This window comes from Perna viridis, chromosome 8 (assembly GCF_037379345.1).
Source record: "Perna viridis isolate PV_CMFRI_1.1 ecotype Kerala chromosome 8, ASM3737934v1, whole genome shotgun sequence".
In the NCBI taxonomy this organism is placed as follows: Eukaryota; Metazoa; Mollusca; class Bivalvia; order Mytilida; family Mytilidae; genus Perna; species Perna viridis.
Window position 1 is genome coordinate 40,314,578 of NC_142452.1, and position 26,850 is coordinate 40,341,427.

The following is a 26,850-nucleotide window of genomic DNA, read 5'->3' on the forward strand; positions in this document are numbered from 1 at the left end:
CTGGACCGTAAAAAAAAACTCAAAGAACTGTGGCATTTCTGAAATTTATCCTGTTTAGACTTCTTTATACCGGCACCTTTGACGTGATCCAAGACAGGAACTCAGAAACTCGTGTGTACACACTAGGGTAACTCGTTAAACAGCCTTGTGATTGGTTAGAAATTACCCATGAGGTAATACCGGCCAAATATGTTCGACCTTGAACTGTGCATGCCATTGGACCACCACTATCACCCTAAAATAACGTTAATATGCATTGTAACTCATTAAAATGTTTATAGTTTTTACTTAAACATACGATTTTATTTTTTAATTTAAATTTGTTCCAGTAATTAATCCATTTTAAAGAAAGAAGTAATAAAATTAACTCATTAACTCGTTTCAATTCGTGAGTATTTTTAACCATCTCCTCGTTATAGCTCATAGCTGATACACTGGTGTTCTGAACTAATTTGCATAAAGAGGCGTGGTTTAGTACTGAGCCTCTGCATATGGGAGGGCTGTTTATAACCGTATGTTCATATGGCATTCTTTCAAAAATGCAGTTTGTAATCTAAACATGAAACGTATTTAAGGGGCAGATGTCAATTGCACGGACCCACCTTCCGGGTCTGGCTTGTTTTCCATTATTTTACCGGTACGAACCAACTTTCTCTAATAACCACTTCCAGCTCGCCCTGTTCGTCGTCTGAGAAGAACCTTTTGGAACGAACCATTAATGAAACACGAATCTGTGGTTCAAGTGGAACGAACCGTATTATGGATAGCACCCCAAGCCTATAATAGTTTTGATCGATAGTTTTACTCACATTACATGCACCATCTGTTCCATCACCATAAACACAAATGTGGGTTGAATGCATATTTGCGCCATTGACTGTGCTCATTCTGGTTGAACACTCACTGTTGGTTATGACTCTAATATTCAACTTTTTGAGCCACGAGGCTATGGGACCTGATAAAAATGTACATATATGTAAATCATAAATAACTTTATACTTCACCATTCGATATACCTCTAGATTTTCTGGTCTGTATTTCGCTTGTGGTTTTAGTTTTTTGGCAGATATTTCATGCATTTCAAAAAGAAAACTAGATCGATTGAATAAACTGCTTAATACTAGTCAGATACAATGAGTCGAGTTTAAAATGTAAGTAAAATGACGGGTATCAGGGGCGGATCCAGGATTTCAGTTAAGGGGCGCACAGTAAAAACTTTTTAAAAAAAATTATGAGGTTAAATTTGTGAAATATTCTTCTAGAGTGGGTGCAGTGTAGATATCTTTTGGGGTAAAATTAGCAAGAAGTTAAAGTTTCAAATTAAAACCGCCTAAATCTACCTCTAACAACCCATGGTTTGCAAAATTTAGGGGGGGCGCACGCCCGCCACGCCCCCGTCTGAATCCGCCCTTGGGTATTAACAAGCGATATCTTAAGCTCTTTTTAACCATTGGTCTGTAGAATGTAGTCAGAAACTTCTTACCGCAATCATGTGAGTTTCACTATTTTTTAATTGTAATAGATCGACCATTTGTGTTACCGGCAGGTGGAAGATGAACATGCTCATTATACACTTCCGTCAGGAAAAATTTGCCCTACGTACCTTACGGAACTTGGTATATCCACGCATGCTCATCGGCTATCCTGCAGTTGCAGCCATTCAAAATGTTTAATATAAATAAGGACAAAGGTCAATGGACAATGTTGTGGCAAACAAATAATTAAATATTAAAATCATTATTCTCGGCAAATCGTAAATGTGTTGTCTTCACAGACAACAGAAAAATCTAAGACAACCGCCACAAAAAAAAAACAAAAACAAAAACAAACAAACAAAAAAACAGATTTCAATCAGCTAAACATTGTCATGCGCAAAATAGAAGTACAATAACTACCCATACAACATAAGAGTTCGTCTTCGTGTAATATTTTTTTTTACTCGCCGAACAAAAAATATGAGTAAAACGTAGCGTAACTATGGAGTATTTAGTTTGGCAAATCGACATCTCAGTTGGGGGGGGGGGGAGAATTAGTTAATATCAAGTAAAATTTAGGCAAAAATGAACGAAAGAAACCTGGAAACTTTTTTTCTAGACCCCTCTGGACCCCTTTCAAAATTTCTGAAACTACCCCTGCCTTCATTATAAAAGAGCGTCGCGGAACTTAGAAGTCGAGTATCATAGTTAGCTAGGACTAATACCGAGCACAGGCGCGGATCCAAGGACGGGCGTGCCGGTCGTGCCGGACGTACGCCCTCCCTCTAAATCGATAAGAAAAAAATGTTTGAATGAAATCTTATTTTTTCACCACAAGTTTCACGCCATAATATATTTTGCCTTGCTTCGCACGCCATTTAATACAATAACGCAATAACTCAAATTCTGGATCCGCCCCTAGAACACGACTTCCAAAACGTAACTTACATGTTCCACAAGTTCTTCCCCAGCCAGTTATGGTGCAAACAACATTGTCGAAATTCTGGGAGGCACTGGGTAGAGATATCGGTTGAACGGAAGCAGAAAATGTGAGTGGAGATGACAGCTCTATTAGGGAGATATCGTTCGAAATCGTCCAATCGTCCCGACCATATCGTTCATGCTATGTAAAATAATAAACTCATTTCTGTTATTTGAGGTAGTTGATGCGCGTAATTCAAATGTTGAAATTATTTGTAAAGTTTTTTTTTTAATTGTTTTTTTAGTTTTTTTTTTGTTTTTGTTTTTTGTTTTTTTTTAATTTCATTTAAGGTCTTTATTGTCATGATTTATTTGTTTAAAAGTATTGACACATTTTTGAAAGTTTGCCTGAAGAAGCCATACGGTCTTTGTATTTAGAGTAAATTTCGTCCACGACCGATTTGTTCATCGTGCCAGTTTTCCTGTCATCTTTTGACTATCCCAGGCGTGACATTTTATGAGTAGCACAGTGGGTGTTTCTAGAAAAGCAGGGGACGCCCATTCTGTCTGTTTTAATGGAATACCGGATACACATTTAACTTCGGTTATTTTATATTCTGTGTTGTGTATGACTATTTTTCCTGTCTTTATCCTTGGAATATATTTTTTTGTTTCCCCTCGAAGCTTGATTCATTGATTACTTTTGTACTTAAATCCTTAAAAACTATGAAATTGCAATGAAACAGTTGTTTAGAATCCTCGCACTTCTGTATTCAGTATACACAGCCAAATGTGCCACATATGATAATCATATAATGTTCGATTCATATGATAATCATATGATATTAATCATGTGGTAGTCGTATGATCATCGTATGATTTTCATATGATAATATGGGCTTGAAAACGTATGGCTAACCATGCAATTATCATATGTTATATGAAACATATGATTATAATATGGTGCTGGATTCATATGATAATCATATGATGTAAACCATATGATTCCCATGTGTGGCACATTTGCCTGTCTATAGTTACAGAGAATTTCAGTAATCGTGCGTATTGTTTACGGAAAAGGTTGTAAATTAAAGTTATATGGTCTCAATGTTTGTGTCCTTTTGTGAAGTAATACTTCCTCTGCAGCATGTGTCTTTAAGCGTTCAGTCTCTCGCTTTGGCATCACTATAGGATATTACACCTTTATAAATCTAATACCGTATAAAGTTATCTGAAATTCTAGCAACTCTATACTGATTTTTTCAAAGAAGAAATATGAATAACGTTATGTGTAGGACAGATGGACAGACACCTATAAACATGTACCTACCAAATATGGTACTTACATTGATAATTCTCTTGACGGAAATGATCTGCCCACCACTATGAACATTTGAACCTGCTCTTACGGAATACCCGCTGCTCCTGAAAGACGAAAAGTAATCGTCATAAAATTAAAAAAACAAAAAAAACAACTGGATAACTTTTTTTACTGTATTTGGCTTCAACAAAACACAAACAAAACAAAACAAAACATGAATCTGAACTTAAGCATAAACATAAATATAAACAAAATGTAAAGCAACGACTTCCTGTCATAAATACAAGACTTTAATACCGCACATCTTTTGCTGCGCTTGTGGAGTACACGTGTTCACATTATGCTCAGTTGGTAGGTGCCAGCTAGGGTCTCCTGATTCAATTCCTGGCTAGTACTGTTGGTGTGTAATTTGTGTTCTGTTGTTACTATTGATACAGATGCTACTGACATGCGCGCGAACACCTTCGGTTTTCGATCGTTTACTAATAAAAAAAATTCTGCTTTGCTCAAGTAGTGCTTTTATTAGTGGTTGAGTAGTTTCAATTCATTTGGTCAATCTCCTACGCAGAGGGAACATTATATTTGCAATTTCAAAGCTTTACACATCTGTCGCATTACAGCGCTAAATCCCTCCATTTTATGCAAATTAGTAAAGCAAAACGGATTTGTAATGAGTAGTGCGCATGTCTTGTCTGCGGAGGGGATTTTCAATTGGTTTCACAATCTCTTCTGCAGATCTATTACTGCTTCCTGCTTTAGTAGGTATCACTCCGCCAGCTTATGTAGGCTTGAAACGTGGCGTGAGCACTACTATTACGAATACGCGAATTTTGATATTTGGTCTTGATGACAAAGTTCAAGGTCAAAAGGTAACTAAGCATTGTCTTCGGTGATAATAATCAAACGCTTAGCATCTATAAAGAAAGAAGTAACCAAGTGGACAATATCTGATTTTGCAGTATGCAGTATTCAATTTATCTGTCTGTCTGTCTGACCATTTGTGTACATTTAAATTTGTTAAATTGAACTTATGTTCGTGTAACTTAATACAAAAATTACTTACTGGGTACAATGAGCAGCAGTAAGGAGCCATGTCGATGTAAGTATAACAGCACCACATGTATGGGAACCGACAGAAGTGCGGAGTGACACCTGCCATGGAAATTCCTCAATATCTGCATCCTGGCCTCCAATGATGCGCCCATCCTGAAAATTAATTTCTCATATGTTTCGCAAATAATTAGTTTGACTGGTTCATGGATTACAGGCAGCACGACTACGGCTTAATACGCACGATGGGCACGAAATGGACTATATAAAAAATTAACATGAAATGATGATGAAATGGAAAAAAGGAGTATAGGGTCAACGATTTTATATTGCCAATGGAAAAGAGAGTGGCTGGTAGGGTCGGACAATTTAGAAGCTCCTACTCTTATCGAATATCACAGTAGCTCTCTTTAATGTGAGAAGAATGTTGATTTGTTTTCCCAACACGGTGCACCACAATGGTTTGCCGTCAGGTTTTACATATTACGACCTGCCCACTCCAGGATGTAGGATGCCAAGGGTACCCCATTCAACCACATCGGGCACACAACTCAGTTGCTCTGGGCAAAATGCCCTGATCCCCGGTCAGGATTCTAAGCCCATTTTAGGTAGACACGCTCGAGGCTACATATAACTAGAATGAGTAGGAGATAATTCCGGTGTTACTTTTAAATAAGCAAATTCCCTGGGGTCGGGGTGGGAGAGGGGTAAACAGAGTAGTTTTCAATCTGGATTCTCCTTTTCGTGTGCAACTATGACAATTTTTGGATTGTGAAATCTTTCCTTTTAATAGCAATTTCACCCTTTGGTATACGAGTTATTTCTCTCTGCTACCTGCTACAATGTACTAGTATTTTTAGCTCGAGGATTATTGCTTGATGTATTACATTTTATACATAAATCCTTGCTAAGGGTTTGGGGGTTTCGGTGATTATCGAAAGAAGGTTTCATGCTTTTGTTTGCTCATTTTTGTTATTTTTTTCCAAAAACGAAAAGGGGGACCTACCATTGAAACCCATTTGAATCCGCCACTGTTCTGGTATTTTAAACAGTTAGGAAAACGAATGTGGTAGAAATAATTACCCAAAAACACAAAAAAAATCTAGATTCACACAACAAAACTTAATCTTATTTAATATAATACCTCAAGTATGCCTCCATGCAGGAATTCGTCCCCTGGTTTCGCCACAAAAGCATCTTCGGCCACCACTGTAATATAATATTGTATTGTTAAGTGGGAAACTATTTGAGTCAGTCGGAAAATTTGCTATAGGAGCAAGTTAATCATCGACACAATGTCAAGTGAGAACAATTATCATTTAACACATTGATAGCGATTGCATTGCTGGGTGGCGTTGCCGTTGGGAGTTAAGGACCGTGATCACTGAATAAATGTTTCTCTTTTTTATTTGTTTTTTTTTGTTGTTGTTGTTGTTTTTGTTTTGTTTTTTATTTGTTTATTCAACATTTTCAGAATATACAAATCCTTGCCAATCGGTTAATTTATCCGTCAGCTTAACGTGTTCGTGTTTCCAATGCATTGGTGCAGATTTATAAATAATTAAGCATTGCGAATAAATGTTACATTTGTTCACGGTCATGTTCACGGTCATTTTTTTTTTTTAATTATTTTTTTCACAATAAGAAAGGTACGAAAGCCTGTAAGGGTCATTTGAAAAAAAAAGAAATATGTCGAAGTAAAGGTATTATTTCGTGTAATTAAAAAATGCATTTATTACTTAGTGGCCATTTATGACATTCGTTGTGAAAGACTGGCTCCAATTGACAAACTTCATGAGAGTCCGATATTAATATTCTCAAAGTGGGTACAGACTCACCCGAAGATGGCTGTCGACACACAGTGATTCAATTGTTTATTGAGTTGGGTGTCTGAACATGCTTATCGAAATAAGTAGCAACTAAGTTCTACCATGTGTAATACAAGTTTTCGAAGTTCATATCACATAAAAATACTAAAAGTTGAAAATAGTAAAATGCTAAAGAATGTTAAAAAAACAAACAAAAACAAAATAAACAAGAACTTAGCGAGTTAACAGAACTTGTATTTCATGACAACTCAATTGAATAAAGGTAAAATGTATCTTATGTGATTATTTGTGTTAATTGGCCAACAGCAGAATACTGAACTAGCTAAAACAATTTCGTATCAAACTTGAACGAGACAAATCGAGATTTGCAAAGGGAGGTATAAAAAACCCTATTTGGATTGCAATACTGCAACTAATTAGGAACCATCCTTACCTGCAAAAACCAAACAAAATATGAAGAAAAAGAATCTCATTTTAACAATGTCTGTGTCAGCCTCATGTGTGTCGTTTTGTAGCAATAAGCGTTTTTATGTCGCAAACGTGAGAAGTCGCCTGCTGTTTCTTTATCACGTGACGCACGATTTTCCGTAACTTTAGAGATTTATTGCCACATCTTGACTATTTTCACGTAGCATTCACTAAAATAAGTTACATCGAGAAAAGGGTCTTGTTTAAATTAGTCAGTTATGGCCTCTTGTGCAAATACAATGCCGACTTAAAAGTTTATTGCCTTCTTTTGCAGGTCACATAATATCTTAGGTTATTTATACGCCAACATATGTTTGTTGCTTTAACACATACTAGAGGTCATATTCATGTTAATAAAAGGGCCGTGGCCGGATTTATTGGACTGAAAAAAATATTAAATGCTTATAGGGGCGCAGCAAGATACGAAAACAGATCTAGAGGTCGAATTCTGAACTGTACTTGTGTAGGAGTGTACATGTTGAACACAGGATGAAATTTTTACCAAGATGGAGGTGGTCTCTGTCACATTGTCAAACGAGAGAAATAAACATCCTAAATGTTTGGGTTGTATTCTTTTAAAAATATGGCGAAGTGTTTCTGGTGAACTGTTGATCAAATTTTGATAGACAAGCTAACCGACAGATTTACAAACTTATAACATGTGCCCTTAATTTTCAAACCAAACCATTGTCTAATCGCAACCGTAAAAAAAACAAGTAATTTTTCAGTATTGCACTACAAATATGTAATGAGCGGAAATGTTCACAGAATGTAACGGGAATGTCATCCCTTTTTTAATATTACAAGAAAAAGAGTTCACTAAAAATTAATTCACTTTTTGAAATATGAAAGAATGTGAGATAAGGGTTCTTTATACAATTTTCAAGAAATTCTATAGAACAGTTTTAATAGTTTGCAAAATATTGAAACCCTCTGTTTATTACATAAAAACTTTAAAGTATGTTCATTCAGAGGCTATAATTTATGTATGATCTACCTTCACTAAGTTAATCAAACATTCATTCGAAGTACTAGATTGTCATACCGCTATAACCATGGTTCCCTCGATTATTCTTGCAGAAGACCCGAATTATCCAAACATAGTTTCCAAAATATCTCAATAACCTTTGAGCATCAGTGGCGGATCCAGGAGGGCGGCCAACCTAAGAAAATTGAAATTTTAAAGATTGTTTGAAAAATTGAAAGGATTCGAGTTTAATATTTCAAAATTTTCTTGGGGCATGCCTCCAAACCCCCTAGCAAACTGGGATCACTTTGTGATCCTGTCAAGGTCCCCCCTCCTTGCCTATAACTCTGAATCCGCCACTGAGCATTTCACTCAACAATAATACGTACATGTACTTATTTTGACCTTTTGTTGTTTCACGTTGATACACAAAGCTTAAGCTCAAATGACGTCTTTGGTGTATTCTGAAAAAAATCGCCCTCTTTTTTATATTCTTTTTCATTTACTTGTGCACGGAAATCACAATTACACATGAACACTTGTACCACACAATTTTTTTTTATTACGTATAAATAACGCCAGGTTCCGTGTTCAAAGTCAAATGGTACCAGCTCGAGTATGAATATATTACGATCAAATAGAAGAGACGGAAATGGACTTAAGCTTACATTTGTGATTGCCATTTTAGATCTATCCATTAATAAACCAATAAATTTGAGATAAATATTGTAATCTGATTGGTTAAAAGAATTTTGTTATATCTCAATGGATAAAAAAAAATTTGACACGCCCCTATTCAGTTAATTTCAGAGCTACTTTTCTAATGTTTAAAGATAAAAATATGTTTTAAAATTAATTTATAAAAATTGGCTATGATAAAAATTTTGTCTATTGAAATATAACATAAATTTTCATTGTGCATATTTTGTTTATTGCACTTCACGCAATAAACAATACGCACATGGAAAGTTTGTTATTTTTCAATAGAAGAAATTTTTATTATTGCCAATGCTTAATTAAAGGGCAAATTTAAGAAACATGAACCCGCAAAACATTCCAGGCCAAAAAGTCTAAAGACACCAACTTTTTTCCATTCAATATATAAAAAAAACATGATGTGAAAGTGTGTTGTGTTGCTATAGAAGTAACGGATAAGATTGGTACCCCATCAGCAGAACAGAGGAACATACGGACTAAATCACTATATACCTCGACTTTGCAATTGTGTAGGGGTATAATAAAAAGACCGTTGCAATGAATTTTACAGAGAATAAAAATCATGCAAATCAAATTCTGTAAATTGTGATACACCCCAAAAGGTTACACATTTTTTATTTTTGTTATTAATTTGCTTTATAGATCTATATGATGAAATGTATAATTATTCATTCCTATCTGCCAGCTTTGAGGAGATAATACAAATTGAAAATCCAACTATTTCTATTGTATTTTAGTGTCATTTACAGAGTTATCTCCTTTAATTCTAAATTATACAGTATACTTTCTATGTAATTTTTATCTTGGAAGAACAAGGGTTATACGAAAAGCTACATATTAATTTGTTTACTGTAATATCAAAAATACATATATGTAGGCTTTCCAACCACGAATAATAATTTGCATGACTCGTATCAAGAGTGTTACTTAATACTTCGGATAGATGCAAAATTTAGCCTGCATTTTTAAGCCGCTTCCATGATTATCAGACTATTAAGCCGTAGACCCCCATGCATTCAGGGTAACAATTTATATTATATTAAATCAAGTTCACAGGCATCACTGGGAAAATTTAAATTACACTTTCTACTGAACAACAAGAGGCTCCTAGGAGCCTGTATCGCTCACCCGGTTAAAGTTTGTCTTTCAAGGGTAATAAATTTAACAAGTTGTCCAACAATTTTGACTCGAGACTTTGATTGGACTTATCATAAGGATCATTTCAACAATTGAAAGTTGCTTTCCATCTATTATAGTTTCCAAGACATTGGCTGAAAACTAAAAAAAAAAAAAACCCAAAATTTTTCATCTTTCAAGGGCAATAACTCTTACAAGGAGTGGCCTGAAAACTGCGATCCCTGAAGATGTTTGAAGGCCTTAGCTTATAATAAGGGTCATTTTAGCAATTGAAAGAGTTTGACATAACCTAACAGTTTTGGAGATAATTATATGCGAAAAACTACTGTCTGACCCCTAAGTGCTATTTTTAGTAACGGCGGTCATGTTTTTGACGGATCAAAAATCCCACATTAGTTATATGCAGGATACTCCAAGGAACATTCATACAAAATTTGGTTCCAATTGGTCAAGTTATGTCGGAGAAGATTTTTGAAAGAAATAACATTAAGAGTAGAAAAAAAAAACCTCGAAAAAGTGCAACAACTCCAACATGTCTTAACAGATTAAAATGAAAATTTGGCTAACGATAGATCCCATCATCCTGAACACTTTTACCCTACGTCAGAATTCTGCTAAACCTAAGTTTTGGAGCTATATGCGAAAAGCTACCCCTATGTTCTATTTTAGTAACAGCAGCCATGTTTTTCGATGGATCAAAAATTCCCACATCTGATCTATGCAGGATACCCCAAGAAACATTTATACGAAGTTTAGTTTGTCAGAGAAGAGTTTTAAAAAATTGTTAACGACGACGGATGCCAAGTGATGGCAATAGCTCATCTGGCCAAATGCCAGGTAGTTTTTAGTTCTGCAAGCCTATTTTGATGGGTATAGGTTGGGTTGGTGTTTTGTTCTGTTTCTCTGATTTGTGACATCATTTTGATAGGAAGGAACAAATCAAAAGTATACCTTCTTCAATTCTATCTGGATATAGGCATATTTTAAAAATAAAGGGAGTCAAATAGGATTTTTTTTTAATTTTCAGACTGTGGTTTTAAAAACAAGTTACATTTGAACTGCAAAAAATAGCACTGATTTAATATCTAAAGAATCTACATGCATATTATGCAGACAACAGAAAGATTGACAATTTGATAGACATGGCAGCACAATAAAGTATTTTCTATATTCTCTATTGCAAATTTCCTCACTACCAAATTAATATACCTAGAAGTAGCTAAGCTTTCAAAAGGAGGGTTAAGACTGTTCCTTTTTCTTCAAACTCAACATTTTTTTTCAATTAAAAAAATATGGCACAAAAATTACCAACAAGTAAAACAATAGAAATCTTTCAAGATGAAACAGAATTCATAGAAAATTTTGAATACAAAATGTATCTACGGGGTAAAAATAAGCACTCTCCTACTGGCCTGTGGCAAGCAAAATTCAAGAGTCAAGTCAAATATTAAACAAAACTTGCCCGCAAGGCACCTAATTTTGTATGTTTTGTTCATAGTATCACTTCAATCTGGGCCAGTTCAGTTTTGGCAAAACTTGCCCGTTTAACCAGTTGGGCAAATTTTCTTGTTTCTACCCCTGTATCAATAATATAAGCTGAACCATGCAGAGGTAAGACATACTAACAGATTTCAGAGGAAAAAGTAGCACGACCAAAGTGCTCATTCACACAACTACATGAACAAGAGTTATCGAACTTCATCGATTTTCACCTATACTTCATACCACAATAAATTACTTGCAAATAATTTTAAAATTTGATTGCCAAAATAGTACATGAATTCATCAATTCTTTATGCATGTATTTCTATGTTCTTCCAAAAATATTTATAATTTGTAGTTTATATTTAGTAACAGAACAATAAATATACATATGTACAAGTATTTAAGATCTATTTACATGGACTTTTTGTTTCAAAGTGAAACTGGATTCACCAATGAGGATAAGATAACCTTTAACCCTTAAGCTCTAAAGCATGTATATATCATACTCATAATCAAATTTTAACTGATGAAAAGAGGAAAACAGGGTATGGAAAATCTAATCAGGAAAATTGGAAAACGTGTATTTTGCTGATGAATCCAGTTTCAACTTTGACATACTTTATGTACAATATCTTTAAATAAATACAAACAATTCACAAGTTACAGGTGATAATGAGCAATGGTCATGAAATCTGATGGAACAAAATTAACACAGAAACATCCAATAAGAGTTTCAAGCAACATGGCTACAAATTTATTCCATTCGGAAGTTAATCTCTTTCCAATTTATGACTCAACTGACAGTAATAATTGCAGTTGTGCATCTATTAATGACATGAGCAATCTATTGTACAAAAAAAAAATATTACTGCTGAACAATAGCTTCTGAAAAAAGGAGTATAAACATTAATTCGTTTTCTGGATTCTATAACACATATTTGTTAATTTTACAAGTGTCCCATTTTCTAACCAAATACACAACTTCAGTACTGGTTGACAACATTCAAAATCAGAATTCAGAATTAACCAGGAATATTTTGTATCAATTCATGCATGAAATAAAGGTCATAGAGGTCAAGCAGACAAAACAAGGAATGTATCAAGAAGCAGAACAAACATGAAGCTGCACGACAAGTCATGCATGGTGTGAATACCCCCACTCAAACTGTAAGTTTGATATCAGACAGCACCCAAAATCTCTTACAATATACGCTCATTCTACTTAAAATCACACACCAAATTTTTATAAAAAAAAACACTGATTAGGAGCAGAGATTTTTGTGATGAAGAGTTTCTCAATCATTTAATAAAGTAAAAAGTAAAAAAAAAATAAAAAATAAGGAAGTTGAAACAATTGTTCAATACAAATACCAAGTTTACATTAAGCCAAATGCCAAACTTCCGAACTTGGAATCAATCTATCCATTTAGAGTGGAGATAATTGAGGGAAATCCAGAAGAAATGAATGCAAAACAGACAAGGGTGTCCGAGTGGGGATATAAAACAAAATGGGATTCAAAATGTACACAGTCAACTAAAAATAATACTTATCAACAAGTACAATCTCCTAGAAAATTTTCAGCACCAAATAACCATGTCAACCATTTATAAAACATCCACAACATTCATCTTCATACTGATACAATGTAACCTTACAAAACCAAACCACTTCAAGACTATAGTTAGCTTGGTTTACTCAGGTGTCTGGTTTACCAAGGTTCAAAGTTCATTCAAACTAATAATAAAGGGGGCTTTATAAAGTTTTGGGTTTGTTCAGGGTTTGCTTTAGGCAGGTTTCACTGTATTAACATACTTTCTAGCAAGAAGTATTACTTCCATTTACAAGGAATGAAATTTTTAAGGGAATTTTAGATCATGTCATGTATTGATCTGCGCAATTTTAGTAGATTTTTACTCAAATTTCTTGTTATCACATAAACAGTTATTTCGCTTAATGCATTGGTATATAGATAAAATTTTGACAGTTCAAGACCAGAGGTTAGTGGCTGAACTAAGTAATGAAATCCCCCAATTCAAATTAAGACACCTTTTATTAGTCTGTTGGTTAACACTTAAAATTTTGAAAAACAAAAACAAAGGAACAAATGTTTAAAAAAAAAAAAAAGCCATGAACAAAACTGCGCTAAGCAAATGCAACTCCTGTTATATTTAATAATGACTAGACACAGGATTTCAACAGAAAAAAGCTATGTACTAATTATAGCAGCTTTTATGAATCAACATTTACTGGAACAATAAACTGGTCTTATCCAGGCACAGTTGAACACAATGTCTGTTAAAATGTATTAGCACTTGTAAAGATGATCATATTTTTTGTATCAAATATTGCGGACTTCTTGTAAATATTTGTACCTAAATGCTTTTAGCACTTATATAAGAGGAAAAATATTAAAGGACATGGAATATTTACTTAATGTGGAATTCATTTAAGCAAGCTACCTCTGTAATAGCTTTATGAGAAGGACCATCTAAATAGAAAAAAAAACTTATTAGAAAAAGTTCTCAAGACCTATTGTGTTTCCTTTACAGGACAGGCATTAATGGTGCCATATTCTTTTCTACAGAAAAATTACATCAATCCTTATATCACAAGGCTGCCAACCCTAAGTTACAAAAAGTAGTCAGGCAAGGGTACTGCTGGAGATTTTTTTGGGGAGCAGACATTTTTGTTTTACAAAGCTTCTACATAAGCTTCATCAAAACCTATGAGATTCACTTCATATCAGAAAATTCAGTGCTGGCAAATGTCAGAAAGACCTGAAAGTGTGGATTCACTAATTTTAAAACTGGAAATGATCATGAAAAAATCAGAATTTTCATATTTTGTTTGCTAAAAATCTGAAAATGTAAGATTTTCTTCCTACCCATATGGCATATTTTAATGGCCTAAGTTGGAAGACTAACACATAAAATAGCATAAGTTGGCAGCTCTGCTATTAGCATATTAAAGATTGTGTATGTATCTATCTCTTAAGATAAGTATCCTGCTACTGATAAAAGCAGATTATGAAAAGTAGACCTCAAGATGATATCATAAAAATAGATTTTAATGACTAAGTTGTCACTTAATTTGAACACACGAAAGGGTACATTGAAAAATTCATATATGACTGTTGTTCATCAATGAAAAAAAAAATCATCCTTCACTTGTTAATAACCCCGTAAATTCATTTTTTTTTAATGATCATCTACTTACAAACTTCCGTAAAAAGTTTTTTTTTATATTAACATTTGCAAAATGATTAGTCTAAAGGCAAAATGGTCTTTGGTCCTATCAGGGATGCATTATTTTGGTTCATTTATACATGTTCTTTTTACCAGCCTCAAATGTGAAAGACTTTCTATCTGCCATTACGTATGAATGATTAGTCCTCACAATAAACACAAGCTGATTGGTCAGTTATGTGAAGAAGAACTTGCACATATCTTTTAATCCACGCTACAATGATGATCAGCGTTTCATTCAACACCAAGAAATTATCTCTCAGCTTGGGTCAAGAAACTTGCTGGTCCATCCTTTTGCTTACATCAGCAATTTTTTTCCCCAGTGCCTAATGTTTAAATCAACAAGATTTTCTTAAACAATTATCAAGTGGCTAAGTCAACGTTACAGACTGAACACCAACATATGAAAAAAAAGTACAATAAATAAATGCTATTATGACTACAGGATGTAAATATTGTCACATATAACTACATTTTCATCACATATTATGGAAATAACAATATTTTTGCTTTTTGCAACTACCCCCCCCCCCCCCATCTTTTATGCCTCTAAAAAATCCAAAAGATCAGCCATTAGTTCCACCATGAAAAAAAAAAAAAAAACAACAACTTTTTAATGACATTATTTCCACAATAATCATAAACCATGATGACTAATGGATGATGCAATGAGCTGGTTGTTTATGTATGAGGTTTTGTGAAGAAAGGTATTGACACACGCCCACATCACATTTTGCTGTCGATTATCTTGCGTTTCTTTCTAAGCCTTAAGCAGTCACACATAAGGAATGCAGCCCACTAGGTTAAGTTCCGAAGTTGAAGTTCTGTGGAACAGAGGTGTTCTGGAATACATAGCCTCCAGCATCTTCAATTCTTTTTGATTCTGAAAAGGAAATAAAAATTAAAGTCCTCATTTAGAATTAAGCATGAAATCTGCAAGTCTCAACTTCTTTGACTTCTACTATCACCCCTTTCACTTCAATTACCTTAATTTCCAATGTTTCAAAAGTACGTTTTCCTTCCCTCTTTCATTTATCCTGGATGTGGCATTTTATGAGCAACTCTGAGGGTGTTTCCAGAAATGCAGAGAATGCTTACCCTACCAGTCAATGCTCCCAGTTTTTTTGTGAAGTCTGGGTTGCTCTTTTACTTTCGTTTCTTTGTACATATTATTTTGGTTGTTTCTTTGTAGTAACTATTTCCCAGTCTAGTCTTTATTCTTGGAATATATTCTTTTGACTACCGCTCAAATCTTGATTCCCAAGATTACTCTTTCCTATAACGTGAACCATTATCACTTATATATTGTGAATGTAGTATTGGTTAAGTTCCATGTCTCAAGTGTACAATTAAGACTACTAACATACATCTGGTGGTCCTCAAACAACAGTACCTAATACTGACACTACATGTATCATACAGATCTTTTTAAATATTGTAAACAATGAATTGTTCATGCTGTCCTTTTTACACAGTTTCAAGTTCATGATAATTCCTCAAATCATATTCTTATATTTTTCAATGAAAATATTAAAGGTTGTTAAACTTTCAGGACTGAAAACCAAAATAAAATTGGCACTCTATTACCTGCAGCAGCAAGTCTTTGATCAGCTAGTTTAAAGACATCTTCTAATTCCTTTGTTTGTTCTGGTGTTAAAGGTGACATAATAGCTTGATACCACACAGGGTCTGACGTCTGTACACCTGTAATAGTATCAAAATATTTAAGTGTCAGTCTTTGTAAGAATCAGGCAGTGGGTGAAACATGGTATGAAAAAAAGACCCAAAAACAACCAATTATTTTGATTGGGTAATTTGACTATTTGCACCAAAATCAAGGAAAAAAGATAATATTTTTCATATTATGTAGGTGCATTGAGTTACAATTTCATCGAAATGCACTGAAAATGGAAATTTCAAGGGCAGGTAACTCTGTCAAAAACCTCATTTTTCTAACATTCAATTAAAAAATACAAAAAATACAAAACTATTGTAAACTTAACGTGGAAATTGCATTAGCACTAAGACATAACATCTTGTTCAAATATATCAGCATACAGCATTTGACCATGGGTTGCGAAAGACATTTCTTGAAAGTGTCATCATCAGCTTTTTCAAAAAATTAAAATTCAATATACCATTCTTTCAAGTTTTTTTTTAAGATTGAAGTTATTAGCAGTGGTTTCCTCAAACTATATTAGTGCATGAATACTTAAAAAAACAGGGGCAATTCATAAATAAAGACTGCCTCTCAGAATCCGGTAAAAATAAGAATCATTTATTTTTTTTCATAGACTCTAGTCCAAAGGATTTCATCACTGAAGCAGTAATATTTCTTTAAAGAAGACAGAAGAAAATACAGCTATGACTGAATTTGTGGACAGAATACTCAAAACAGCACAGCAATCTTTTTCTAGTAGCATGTGCACAGGACATTTGTCTAATAGTTAAAGGAGGAGATGTCTCCCCTAAAAAACAAACTAACAATAAGAGTTGCGGTTAAGAGATGCTATGGCTTTTCAGGCATAAATTCCTTGGTCTATATACTAACTATAGATAAACTCAAATGCTGAAATCTCCTTATAAATCAAAGCAAGACTACGTCATAGACGTTAAATTCTCCATTAGAAAAAGAGAAGGTACCAACGTTCGTTTTCGTCTGCAAAGATGTCCCCCAACCTACCAAGTCAAAGAAGTATAACTACCACAGGAATAGGTGGATTATAAATTTCTATGTATTATATACCTACAAAGTTTCATGAAATATTGTGCAGTATTTTCCAAGGAGCTGCACTTACAAAAGTGTGTCAGACAGACAGGGCTTAAACAAATTCGGGTAGACTTAATAAATGGAAGTTCAAAACCTTAAACAATGGTCACAACAAAACTGCACATGTGTTTATGCTAGTCCAGGACAATCAGTTTTGTTTTTGTCATATTTTACAAAAATGATCCATAAAAACCTTAACTTTGTGAGGTTAAAACATAGGTACTTTAGAGAGATTCACAATCTGCAGAATGTACTTTGCAGTCATTATTCATAAAAACTAGGGAAAATATGTTAGGGTAAACATCTCTGTAACAAGTAAAACCTACTTTGAAGTACAGTTTTGAAAACTTGATATTCATCGACAGGACAGTTGTCCTCATCAAGTGGTGTCTGATAACTTTCTAAAGCTGTCTCCTCCATGCCATCATCTGAAAACTCATTGTCACTGTCATCATCTTCTTCATTTGCCTAAAATAAACATAACCTTTCAAGCATAGGGTAAGTTAAAATGATAGTTAACAGCCTCTTAGAATGAGTAAGCAAAGATATGCAAATGCAAATGGCATGGCCACCTCATAAACTAAAATCAATGAGATAGAATCCATCTCCGTGGGTGCTGCTGTGACAATTAAGCCATGTATATGAAATGGATTTGGGAAAAGCTTACCAACTCAAAATTTTCAGTTTTTCATGTGGCACTCATATTCAATAGAAATATTCACTAGTTGAGAAAGAAGTATTTAATCAAATGTATTCTGGACATGTGTTGGTCCCTGAAAAAACAGGAATTTGACCTTGAGACTGTTGTATTTGGGTTGGTGTGTGAGGTGGTTGGGAGGGCTAAAGCATTTTATAAAAATTGGGATATGGAATAATGGCTACCTCATCACTATCACGAAGGAAACTTAAGTAGACCTAAGTGAATCTACATATATATGGATATGTAAAAAGTGCCTATTGCCCATTTCCCTTTCTTCCAAAATATCCCATGAAGTTTTTTTTTTTTTTTTAATATACATGTTAAACGACTTGGAACAATTCAACAAATAAGTCACTTCAAAATAAAGCTGACCACCCTCTCAGCCTGTAACTTACGGATTTCTCCAATTTGTCTAAATACTCAGCACCTTCTTCATCAACTTCATCTTCGTCACTGGCCAACTCTAAAAGAAAAGTCAGATAATTTGGATTTTAAATATCTTGTCTTCAAGATGAATAATTTGAATGACTTACAAATTGAGATTTACCAAAGAAACACTCATAACCCTCAGACAAATGCCTCGATTAACATCACAGATTAAACCACATGTAAACAACTGATGTAAAAACTACACAAGATGAAAACAATGCAGTCAAAATCAGCCTCGTCATCTTTGTCATCATTGAGTTGTTCAGAGATCCATTAGTTTAAGATCATAATCAGTCTTTTCAATCATCAAAAGAACAGTAATTCAAATTTTTCATTATGTAAAACAAGTACTATTTTTAAAAAATGAGATAGCCAATGCAGTAATATTTGTCCTTTGAACTTATAGATAATTTTTTTCTACATTTCATTCAGGAAATAACACATGGCACTCAATTTCAATTTTCGATATTTTTTTTTTTTTTTTTCAAATGCCACTAAGTTATTAGTATTTGGCCAATATGGAAACAGAATTGCGATCAAGTGACTTGCATTTCCATTGAAGAGTGTGCTTAAGGTCAAAGGGTAAAAAGCGAAACTATACCGACTTCATCTGAAAAAAAATCTTGTTTAGGACTTCCAGCAGTATGTAAGTAGGGAAACATTTTATTTTTCAAAAACATTTTACATTGAGTTATTGGGCAACAATCTGACTTCAACAGCACACGAGCCAAAATTGTCTTAAAACATTGTGAGTAGGCAAGTTAGCAGGAATCAAACATTATTTTCTTGAGAACAAAGACAACCATGTTTTAAAGAAAAAATTCTGAACTTGAAGTAGTTGATGTTTATACCTAATTTTATAATCAATTTTCTCTGTAACTCTCAGACAAATGCCTCGATTGGCATCACAGATTTAATTATGTGTGAACAATCAATGTAAAAACTACATCCACTGATAACAATGCAGTTAAAATCAGCCTCGTCATCTTTGTCATCACAGAATTTTGACAAATGAGTTAAATTGTAACATGTTAACAGAGCCAGTGAAAATGATATTTAAAATTTCAATAATTGGGTAAACAACTGAGGATAAGACTTCAAAATTGTTCACCTGAAATTTATTTTATCACATGAAATGCAATATTTATAACAGTTTGAAATAGAGTGATACTAGTCTTAATACAATTCTAGCAAGGCTTCTTAATGATTTAAATAACTCACTACATGTAGCTAGAGATCTGTAATATATTGTACCAATGTTGCCTACTTTTTTTCTGTCCACAGATTTTGGACATGGTCTTTCCTTGAAAGTGTAGTGTTCTACCATCACATTTGGGTTCTTTGGTGACAAAGTACAACACACGGCAGATTTTCACCTTCAACTTAAATTATCAACAAACCAAGCTAGATTTGTATTGAAATCGGTATAACTCTTTCAAAGTGCTATCTAATTACAAATTTGCATTGTTCCTCAGAATCCGATAAAATTATGAATAAAAAATTCCATCACAGACTATTATTTCATCATAGAAGCATAAACCTTGTATAAATATACACTATTACAGATATACATGTGTACATGTAAGGTCTAACAATGGAATTCCTTACGTAGATTTGGTTTGATGAGCTACTCTTTAAAGCACAGATAGGGAGGGCTATTATTCAACTTCTAATTGAAAACTTCCAGACATGCTTTTACTAAACTGACATTAAAATCAGAAATCCACAATAGGAAGTGTTGGACACACTTTATTACTTGTCCACTTAACATAAATATATGAGAAAAAAAAATATTCAAAATCTCAATGAACTATTTTATCCATTTTCTTTTTTGAAAATCATAACAATAAGTTTCAGTTCAAGTAAATTCTAACACCTTTCTCAATCTCCATGTCTTTTTTACAGACTAATCATACTAATTTAGTATTAAAGACTAAAGGTGCAAGTGATAAATGCTTCTCAGAATCCGATAAAATTTAGAATCATCTTTTTCATAGACTCTAGTCCAAAGGGTATCATCATTGAAGCAATGAAGGCCTCCTTCAAATCATCATAAACCCAACATGTATTCAGTACATTTATGTTATATTTTTGGTTTTGATATACTGAATACTAAAAATTACAAATTTCATAATCAGCAGTAGACTTGATATATATTAAAATTGGTTTAAAGAAGCCACCCAAAAAAGCAGAAATTGTCAGAATCGAAAGTAAATATATGGTAAAATGAACACAGTTATGTTAAATTCTGAATTTGAAAAAGCGGAAGTAAATGTCTGTAGTGTGTGTACATGTATAGTTAATACTTATGGGGGAAACAGTCTTTACTTAAAGAGTGCTTGAGCCAAAGTGGCCTTAAAATGTAAGCACAAAAAAATAGGATAGGTATAAAGGTAACACGAAACCGACTTTTAATTTTTTGGGCCTAATAAAGAACCATGTTATAAAGGAAAATGCCCGTTTTGAAGATAGTCAATATCTAAAACTGGACTCTCTTTTTTTAATGTCCCTGTAAAAATAACCCTCAGACAAATGCCTCAATTGGCATCATAGATTTAACCATGTGTGAACAACTAATGTAAAAACTACATCAACTGAAAATAAAGTTAAAATCACCCTCGTCCTCAGTGTCATCACTGAATCAGTTTTCGAAACCGTAACGATTTTGCAATTAATTTTAATCTTTAAGATTGATTAGAAGAAGTGACAGCGATGATTTACAAGGTTAACAAAGCGCTAATTGGAAAAAAATCTAAAGTAAATATACAATAAAAAAGGAAAAAAAATAAAGAATCGTAATGGTAAAATCTGGATTCCAAATAGCAGACTTCCTTTAAAAAGAAGAAAAATCCTCCCTACAGTGATCAGTCTTCTAGCTTTTCATTTAGAAGTTTGCAATTTAAACTGGTGGATATGACCCTCTGAACATTTAAAGTCTGAAGTCTGTATTTACTATTAAACAGTAAAATTGGCAATTATACATGTACATGTATGTGAGACTTGGATTTCAAGGATAATGTTTTATCTTATGAAATTTTGAAACAGCTAGTTAAGCATTTTCTTCCATTGAAGTGTGAAATAGGATTGCATCAACAGTGAGGACCCACAAAATAACTTGTAATGCAATTTCTAAAAAAAAAAAAAAAAGAATTTTAAAATAGAAATAAACCATTTTTCCAAGTTTATTGTTTTTTTTGTTCATTGTTTTTTAAATCATAACAATAAAATTTCAAGTTCCAGGTAAATTCTAACACCCTTCTCAATCTCCGTGTCTTTTTTTTTACAGACTAGCCATACAATTAAAATACTAAACCAGTAACTGGGTGCAAGTGATAAATGCTTCTCAGAATCCGGTAAAATTAAGAATCATCTTTTTCATAGACTCTAGTCCAAAGGGTATCATCATTGAAGCAATGAAGGGCTCCTTCAAATCAACAGGAACCAGACTTACATTAAGTACACATATGGTTATTTTTTATTTTATTTTTGAGATATTGAATACTAATATTAAACCTACAAGTATATTACTTTCTTGGGAGAAAATTCACAATCAGTATGGCCTAATATGAATTCTTTTTTAGTAATCTATTCAATTTTAATGCATGTATAATAAAGGTTTAACAGAGCCCAAGACCTCTAATTTTACTATAAGGCCTAAAAAAAGTATGTTTCCAGAAACACCCTTTTTCAAAATCAGGGTAGGTAGGATTTTTTTCCCCATTTTTGGGGGTAGGGGGTGCAGACCGTCAATACAGAAAAGCCCTAGTGGTCACAAGTGAATCAAGGTTAATCAAAGAACTATAATCAGTAGGTTTTTAGCCTCCAAGTGCTGATATTTTGCAATTTTGATTGCAAATACTTAACTCGCACTGATGTTCGCCAGAGAGTTCTTATTGTGATAATGGGTCTCCACACTGGAGAATGATTTAAGTACAATAAAATGCAAATTGGTGACGGAAAACGCTGAAATTCTGCATTTTTTTTTGGGCAGACGCCATAAAAAAAGTTAGAATCAGGGGGCACAAACTATTTTTCAGGCCTAAGGACAATACAGCAAAATCTAACAACACATACAATGACAATAAGACAGAGTTAGCAAGGATTATCCTGGGATGACCCTTCCAATTTCATGAGAAATGTGTTGGCTGGGCCTCTTGATAAGGCACCAAAATAAACTGTTTATGTGACAGTATTAACAGATTTCTGGCCCACTGAAATTTTGCAAGGGCCCATCTTTTTTTTCAAATGACCAATTGAAATCCTAAATATTTCCATAGGCTCTTACATAAAATGGGCCCTTGGGCTCATAATGTTCTAACGCCAGGAAAACCCCTGAGTTGGTCTATCCTTTAATAATTAATAACTATCCTCCTCTAATGATCTTCCTTTGGTTGCTAACTTGACAATAATGAAACAGATAAAAAACTGTCAGAAAATTCAACAGATATTGATAGAGTTTATACTTCCAAAATTGTTCAACAACAGATGGACAAGGTGACTGCAATAAAAAACCCTGGAGCTAAAACATTATCATAAAAATTAATACATTAGCTTCCAAAATAAAAAGGAGGACATTAATCCATAGAAGAATGACAAGTGCTTCTCAGAATCCGGTAAAATTAAGAATCATTTATTTCTCATAGACTCTAGTCCAACAGGTTTCATCATTAAAGCATCTGTCTGCTAGAAAACTATCCAAATAACTATAAAAATATTTCTTCTTGTATCTTGAACAAACACCAGACAAGTTAACCCATGAAGTTGCATGAATTGTCATGCTATATGTAATATCACCCTTGCAAGTCCCACATCACAGTAAGTTGATATTGGACCGCAAATAAAATTGCTTGCAATGTATGCCCCATCAATATTAAGCAACATTTGACAATAATCTGTCCAGAGCCAGCTTAGATTATTGTGGCATAAATATAAATACAAATTGTTAATTCCAACATAACAGGGAGTTTATATTGAACATCCACCAAAATTCCTTACAACACATGTCCCACCTACAGACCAATTCATCCATTAGCAGGAAACTTTGATGAAATTTGGATGGACCAATTGATTCCAATATAACACCAACCAGTTGAGTAAGGGTATGAATACTTTTTCTTTTAAGTCAATATTGTAGAGATTAAGGAGTTAAGACATGGTTACTAAAGACATTAACAATATTTATTATGCTTAAGTTTCTGAATTCTGGATAATTACTTTATGTTCATTCATGTCTGAAATTTTTCTAACTATATTAGTGAATTATATTCTTCCAATGTGAAAAATAGTAAGGCAAAAAAATGTGTTAAAGAATAAATCCCAGCTTCAGACAAAAGGGTGATGGTCGTACTCATCAAAATGCATCAGAGTGGTGCACGACATAATGTCATCAGCAGCTAGTAATGTATTCAAACTTTCTGAAATAGTTAATCTTCCTTACTCCAGACAAAACATGAAGTAGCAGACTTTTCATCATAGAAAGAAAAACCAATCAAACATAAAGCTGACATCAGACAGCATACAAAATCATGTACAACAAAACACTATCTATATAAAGGCACAGACCTTTGAATTCAACTTCTTGGAGCAGAAATAATTGCCACGAAATTCAGTTTGAAGCAATGACAGATAGTTGAATGGATGGACAAGGTGATTCCAATAAACCACCCACTCAATGACTGAATGAGTGGGGTATAACACCCAATGTATATATGCTAAATAACGGAGTTGCAAACCTGTATTTTTTTTTTTTTTTAAAGTAATTTAGTTATCATTGAAATTTATATTTAATTTCATAGGTGCTAAAAGCCACAACCCTACTAAAATTATAGCAGGAAGATATCCTACCATTTTCATCCTTCCCATCATCATCATCTTCTTCCTCTTCGTCACTGCTGTCCTCATCTTCCTTGGCTTTAGCTGCATACGCTCGCTTCAGTCCAGAAAACAACAATAACAATGCTGGCATGATCTGAGCGGCAACCTCGGACACTTCATTAGGTCTATTGTTACTGATTAAATTCACTAATGAACACAACCCTAAAACTGTTATTTTTCTATCATGCAACCTGGAAAAAGAAAAGGAATAACATATATCATTACCAAAGCTAGTAACTGGCAATACAAAATGTCCCCAAATGACACAAAAAATTAAGTGCAAAAGTCCCATTACTCCTGTAAAACTTTTCGAATCAAAGTGGTGGCACAATATGATCAGCTACAAATGAGTTGCAGTGGGGGACAATAAATGAGGAAAGTTTCCAGGAAAAATGTGTATTCAAGAATAAAACCTAGCTTCAGACAAAAGGGTGATGGTCGTGTTCATCAAAAATACATCAGAGTGGTGCATGACATGATGTCATCACTAGCAAGTACATGTGTACCAAGTTTTATCAAGTCTACACATATTTACAGTGACCAAAACAACAAAACATGAAAAGCAAGACAACTTAGAACTTTAGCTTTCCCATTCCGCCATGGGCTCCTGGATTCCCATTTCCCCAGACAAGTGAAATTAAGCCCTGGAAAATCTTTTGTTAGTTGCGCTGATTGAATTCTGTCTTGGAAAAATTTAACTTTCATGTCAAAATCTTGAGCCCTTATAACTTAAATCTTTCACTTAGTGCATGCATTTTAACTCAAGTTACCCACTTTTAACAACTATGAAGCTGTGATATATTAATATTTTAAATTTCAAGTTTCTTTCTTTCTTTTTAATGAGGACATATTTCAATTAGTAATTGTGATGATTCTACTAGCACACAGTTGGATTTGTTTTCAAGAGACCAAATACATGTATAACCTCTAGAATTTTTTTTTTAAATCCTACCAACTACAAAGCAAAAAGATGTAACTCAGTTACTCTGTGCACAAATGTAGAATATTTTAAGTAATTTTAAGCAGCAGGTCTGAAACTAATCAGTTATTTCACAATACGATATGTATAGTTTACTTATCTTAGGATTATAATCATACTTGTGGAAGTTAAATGCATTATTTTCTTAAATTATTTTGCAGAAATTAAATCTTCGGTTACAACTTTGAATCTATAATACTTCCAAATGAGTAGATCTTCCAGTTAAATTTAATCAAAAACGAGTCCAGACTACGCAACTAGGTAGTCCGAGGTTCATTATACATGTACCTTAACACTGACAATTTCTTAAGGAAATTACAAAAAAAAATAAGTAGTACCAGCCCCGAGTGTGTTTCAAATTAGGAACACATTAAGTTGCACCATGCACAGAATATGATGAAAATGCTGTCATTTTTCGGTACCTCAGCATATTGTTTCAAAACTAAAAAGCAGCATTTTCAAACTTGGTTTTATGACTTCCAACAAGACATCTCGCAAATGGCATTTTTTTCTTCATTTTTCCATTTGTAACCCACTAGATTATACCAGAATAAACCAATTTAATTGAAAGTCTTATTGCTTCTATATATTGTGACTTTAGAACATGGATATAAATCTGACTACCAATGAATTTCCTTTCACACTAGAACACCAAAGTACATGTACTCACCCAACAAAACAGTCTACGTCATGAAACCATGACTTTAAAAACTGAGCTAGTAATGATCCATTCACATTAGGAATTTGTATCTTTGCAAGTGTGTCCATTAAGAAAGGTAAATTATAATATAAAGCGGCTATCACAACTTGTAAACACATAGTCCGTAGTTCTGAAGTCAGAACTTCACGTGTAAGTCTTTGTAAGGCTAATTCTACGAAGGAAGGAATCACCTATAAATAAATAAATATTTAAATGAAGTAGTTGTTGTGTAATAGTGAAGTCTGTAGACCCAACGTGGTCAAAATCTAATAAGGTCTTCTCTCCACTCTTGTTAACAGTATCAAATATTTTTAATAAAAATTGACATATTTCAACATTTTTTCACTTTTCCAGATTTTAGCTTGTTTGTTATCTACCTCATGTTACTGTCATTGGATGATATTACCTTTTTTTCAAGTGGGGAAATTCCCTTTTAAATTTAACTATAATGTGTGCTCAAATTGAATGTAAATGTATCTTGCTGTGTAGTACCTTAAATTTACCTACATTATAGCCATTCCTGCCTTAGTAACTAGACTGGTGGACAAGCTAGTTTCAACTCCAAAATTAAGGCAAGATAGACATGAAACATTTAAAACATAGCAGAACTAATGTGCTAGCCAAATGAAACCAATGATAGGAATACACATTTTGAGAAGGAACAAATTCTTAAAGTTACTCAGATATTCAATGGACAATTTTTTTAAATAATCTTCACAAAAAATTCAGACTTGAATTGGACATTTTCAACCTTCTGAAGCATATAGGACTAAGACAAATAC

The 26,850-nt window shown here is 33.5% G+C and overlaps 2 protein-coding genes across 3 annotated transcripts in view; both read right to left on the reverse strand.

Moving 5' to 3' along the window:
• Window positions 1-30: 30 nt before the first annotated feature.
• On the reverse strand, window positions 31-7,113 carry LOC148610483 (fibrinolytic enzyme, isozyme C-like). The gene is made up of 7 exons (XM_088595533.1): window positions 7,030-7,113; window positions 5,912-5,976; window positions 4,781-4,923; window positions 3,743-3,821; window positions 2,424-2,598; window positions 810-955; window positions 31-235 (listed from the first exon to the last, which is right to left on the reverse strand). The coding sequence occupies exons 1-7, from the start codon at window positions 7,067-7,069 to the stop codon at window positions 65-67; spliced, it is 819 nt and encodes a 272-aa protein (XP_088451659.1). The 5' UTR covers window positions 7,070-7,113; the 3' UTR covers window positions 31-64.
• Window positions 7,114-10,884: 3,771 nt separating this feature from the next.
• The window catches only part of LOC148610484 (importin-7-like), a 37,216-nt gene continuing 21,250 nt past the window's right edge, over window positions 10,885-26,850 (reverse strand). The window contains exons 22-27 of one of the 2 annotated variants that reach the window (XM_088595534.1): window positions 26,039-26,259; window positions 24,360-24,580; window positions 18,482-18,549; window positions 17,713-17,854; window positions 16,204-16,320; window positions 10,885-15,499 (exon numbers count right to left, since the gene is read on the reverse strand). In XM_088595534.1, coding sequence (XP_088451660.1) covers window positions 15,420-15,499; window positions 16,204-16,320; window positions 17,713-17,854; window positions 18,482-18,549; window positions 24,360-24,580; window positions 26,039-26,259 — 849 coding nt within the window. In that variant the 3' untranslated portion in view covers window positions 10,885-15,419. Of the gene's footprint in view, window positions 15,500-16,203; window positions 16,321-17,712; window positions 17,855-18,481; window positions 18,550-19,762; window positions 19,898-24,359; window positions 24,581-26,038; window positions 26,260-26,850 lie in introns of those variants that run through there. The other variant, XM_088595535.1, reaches the window with a different exon arrangement.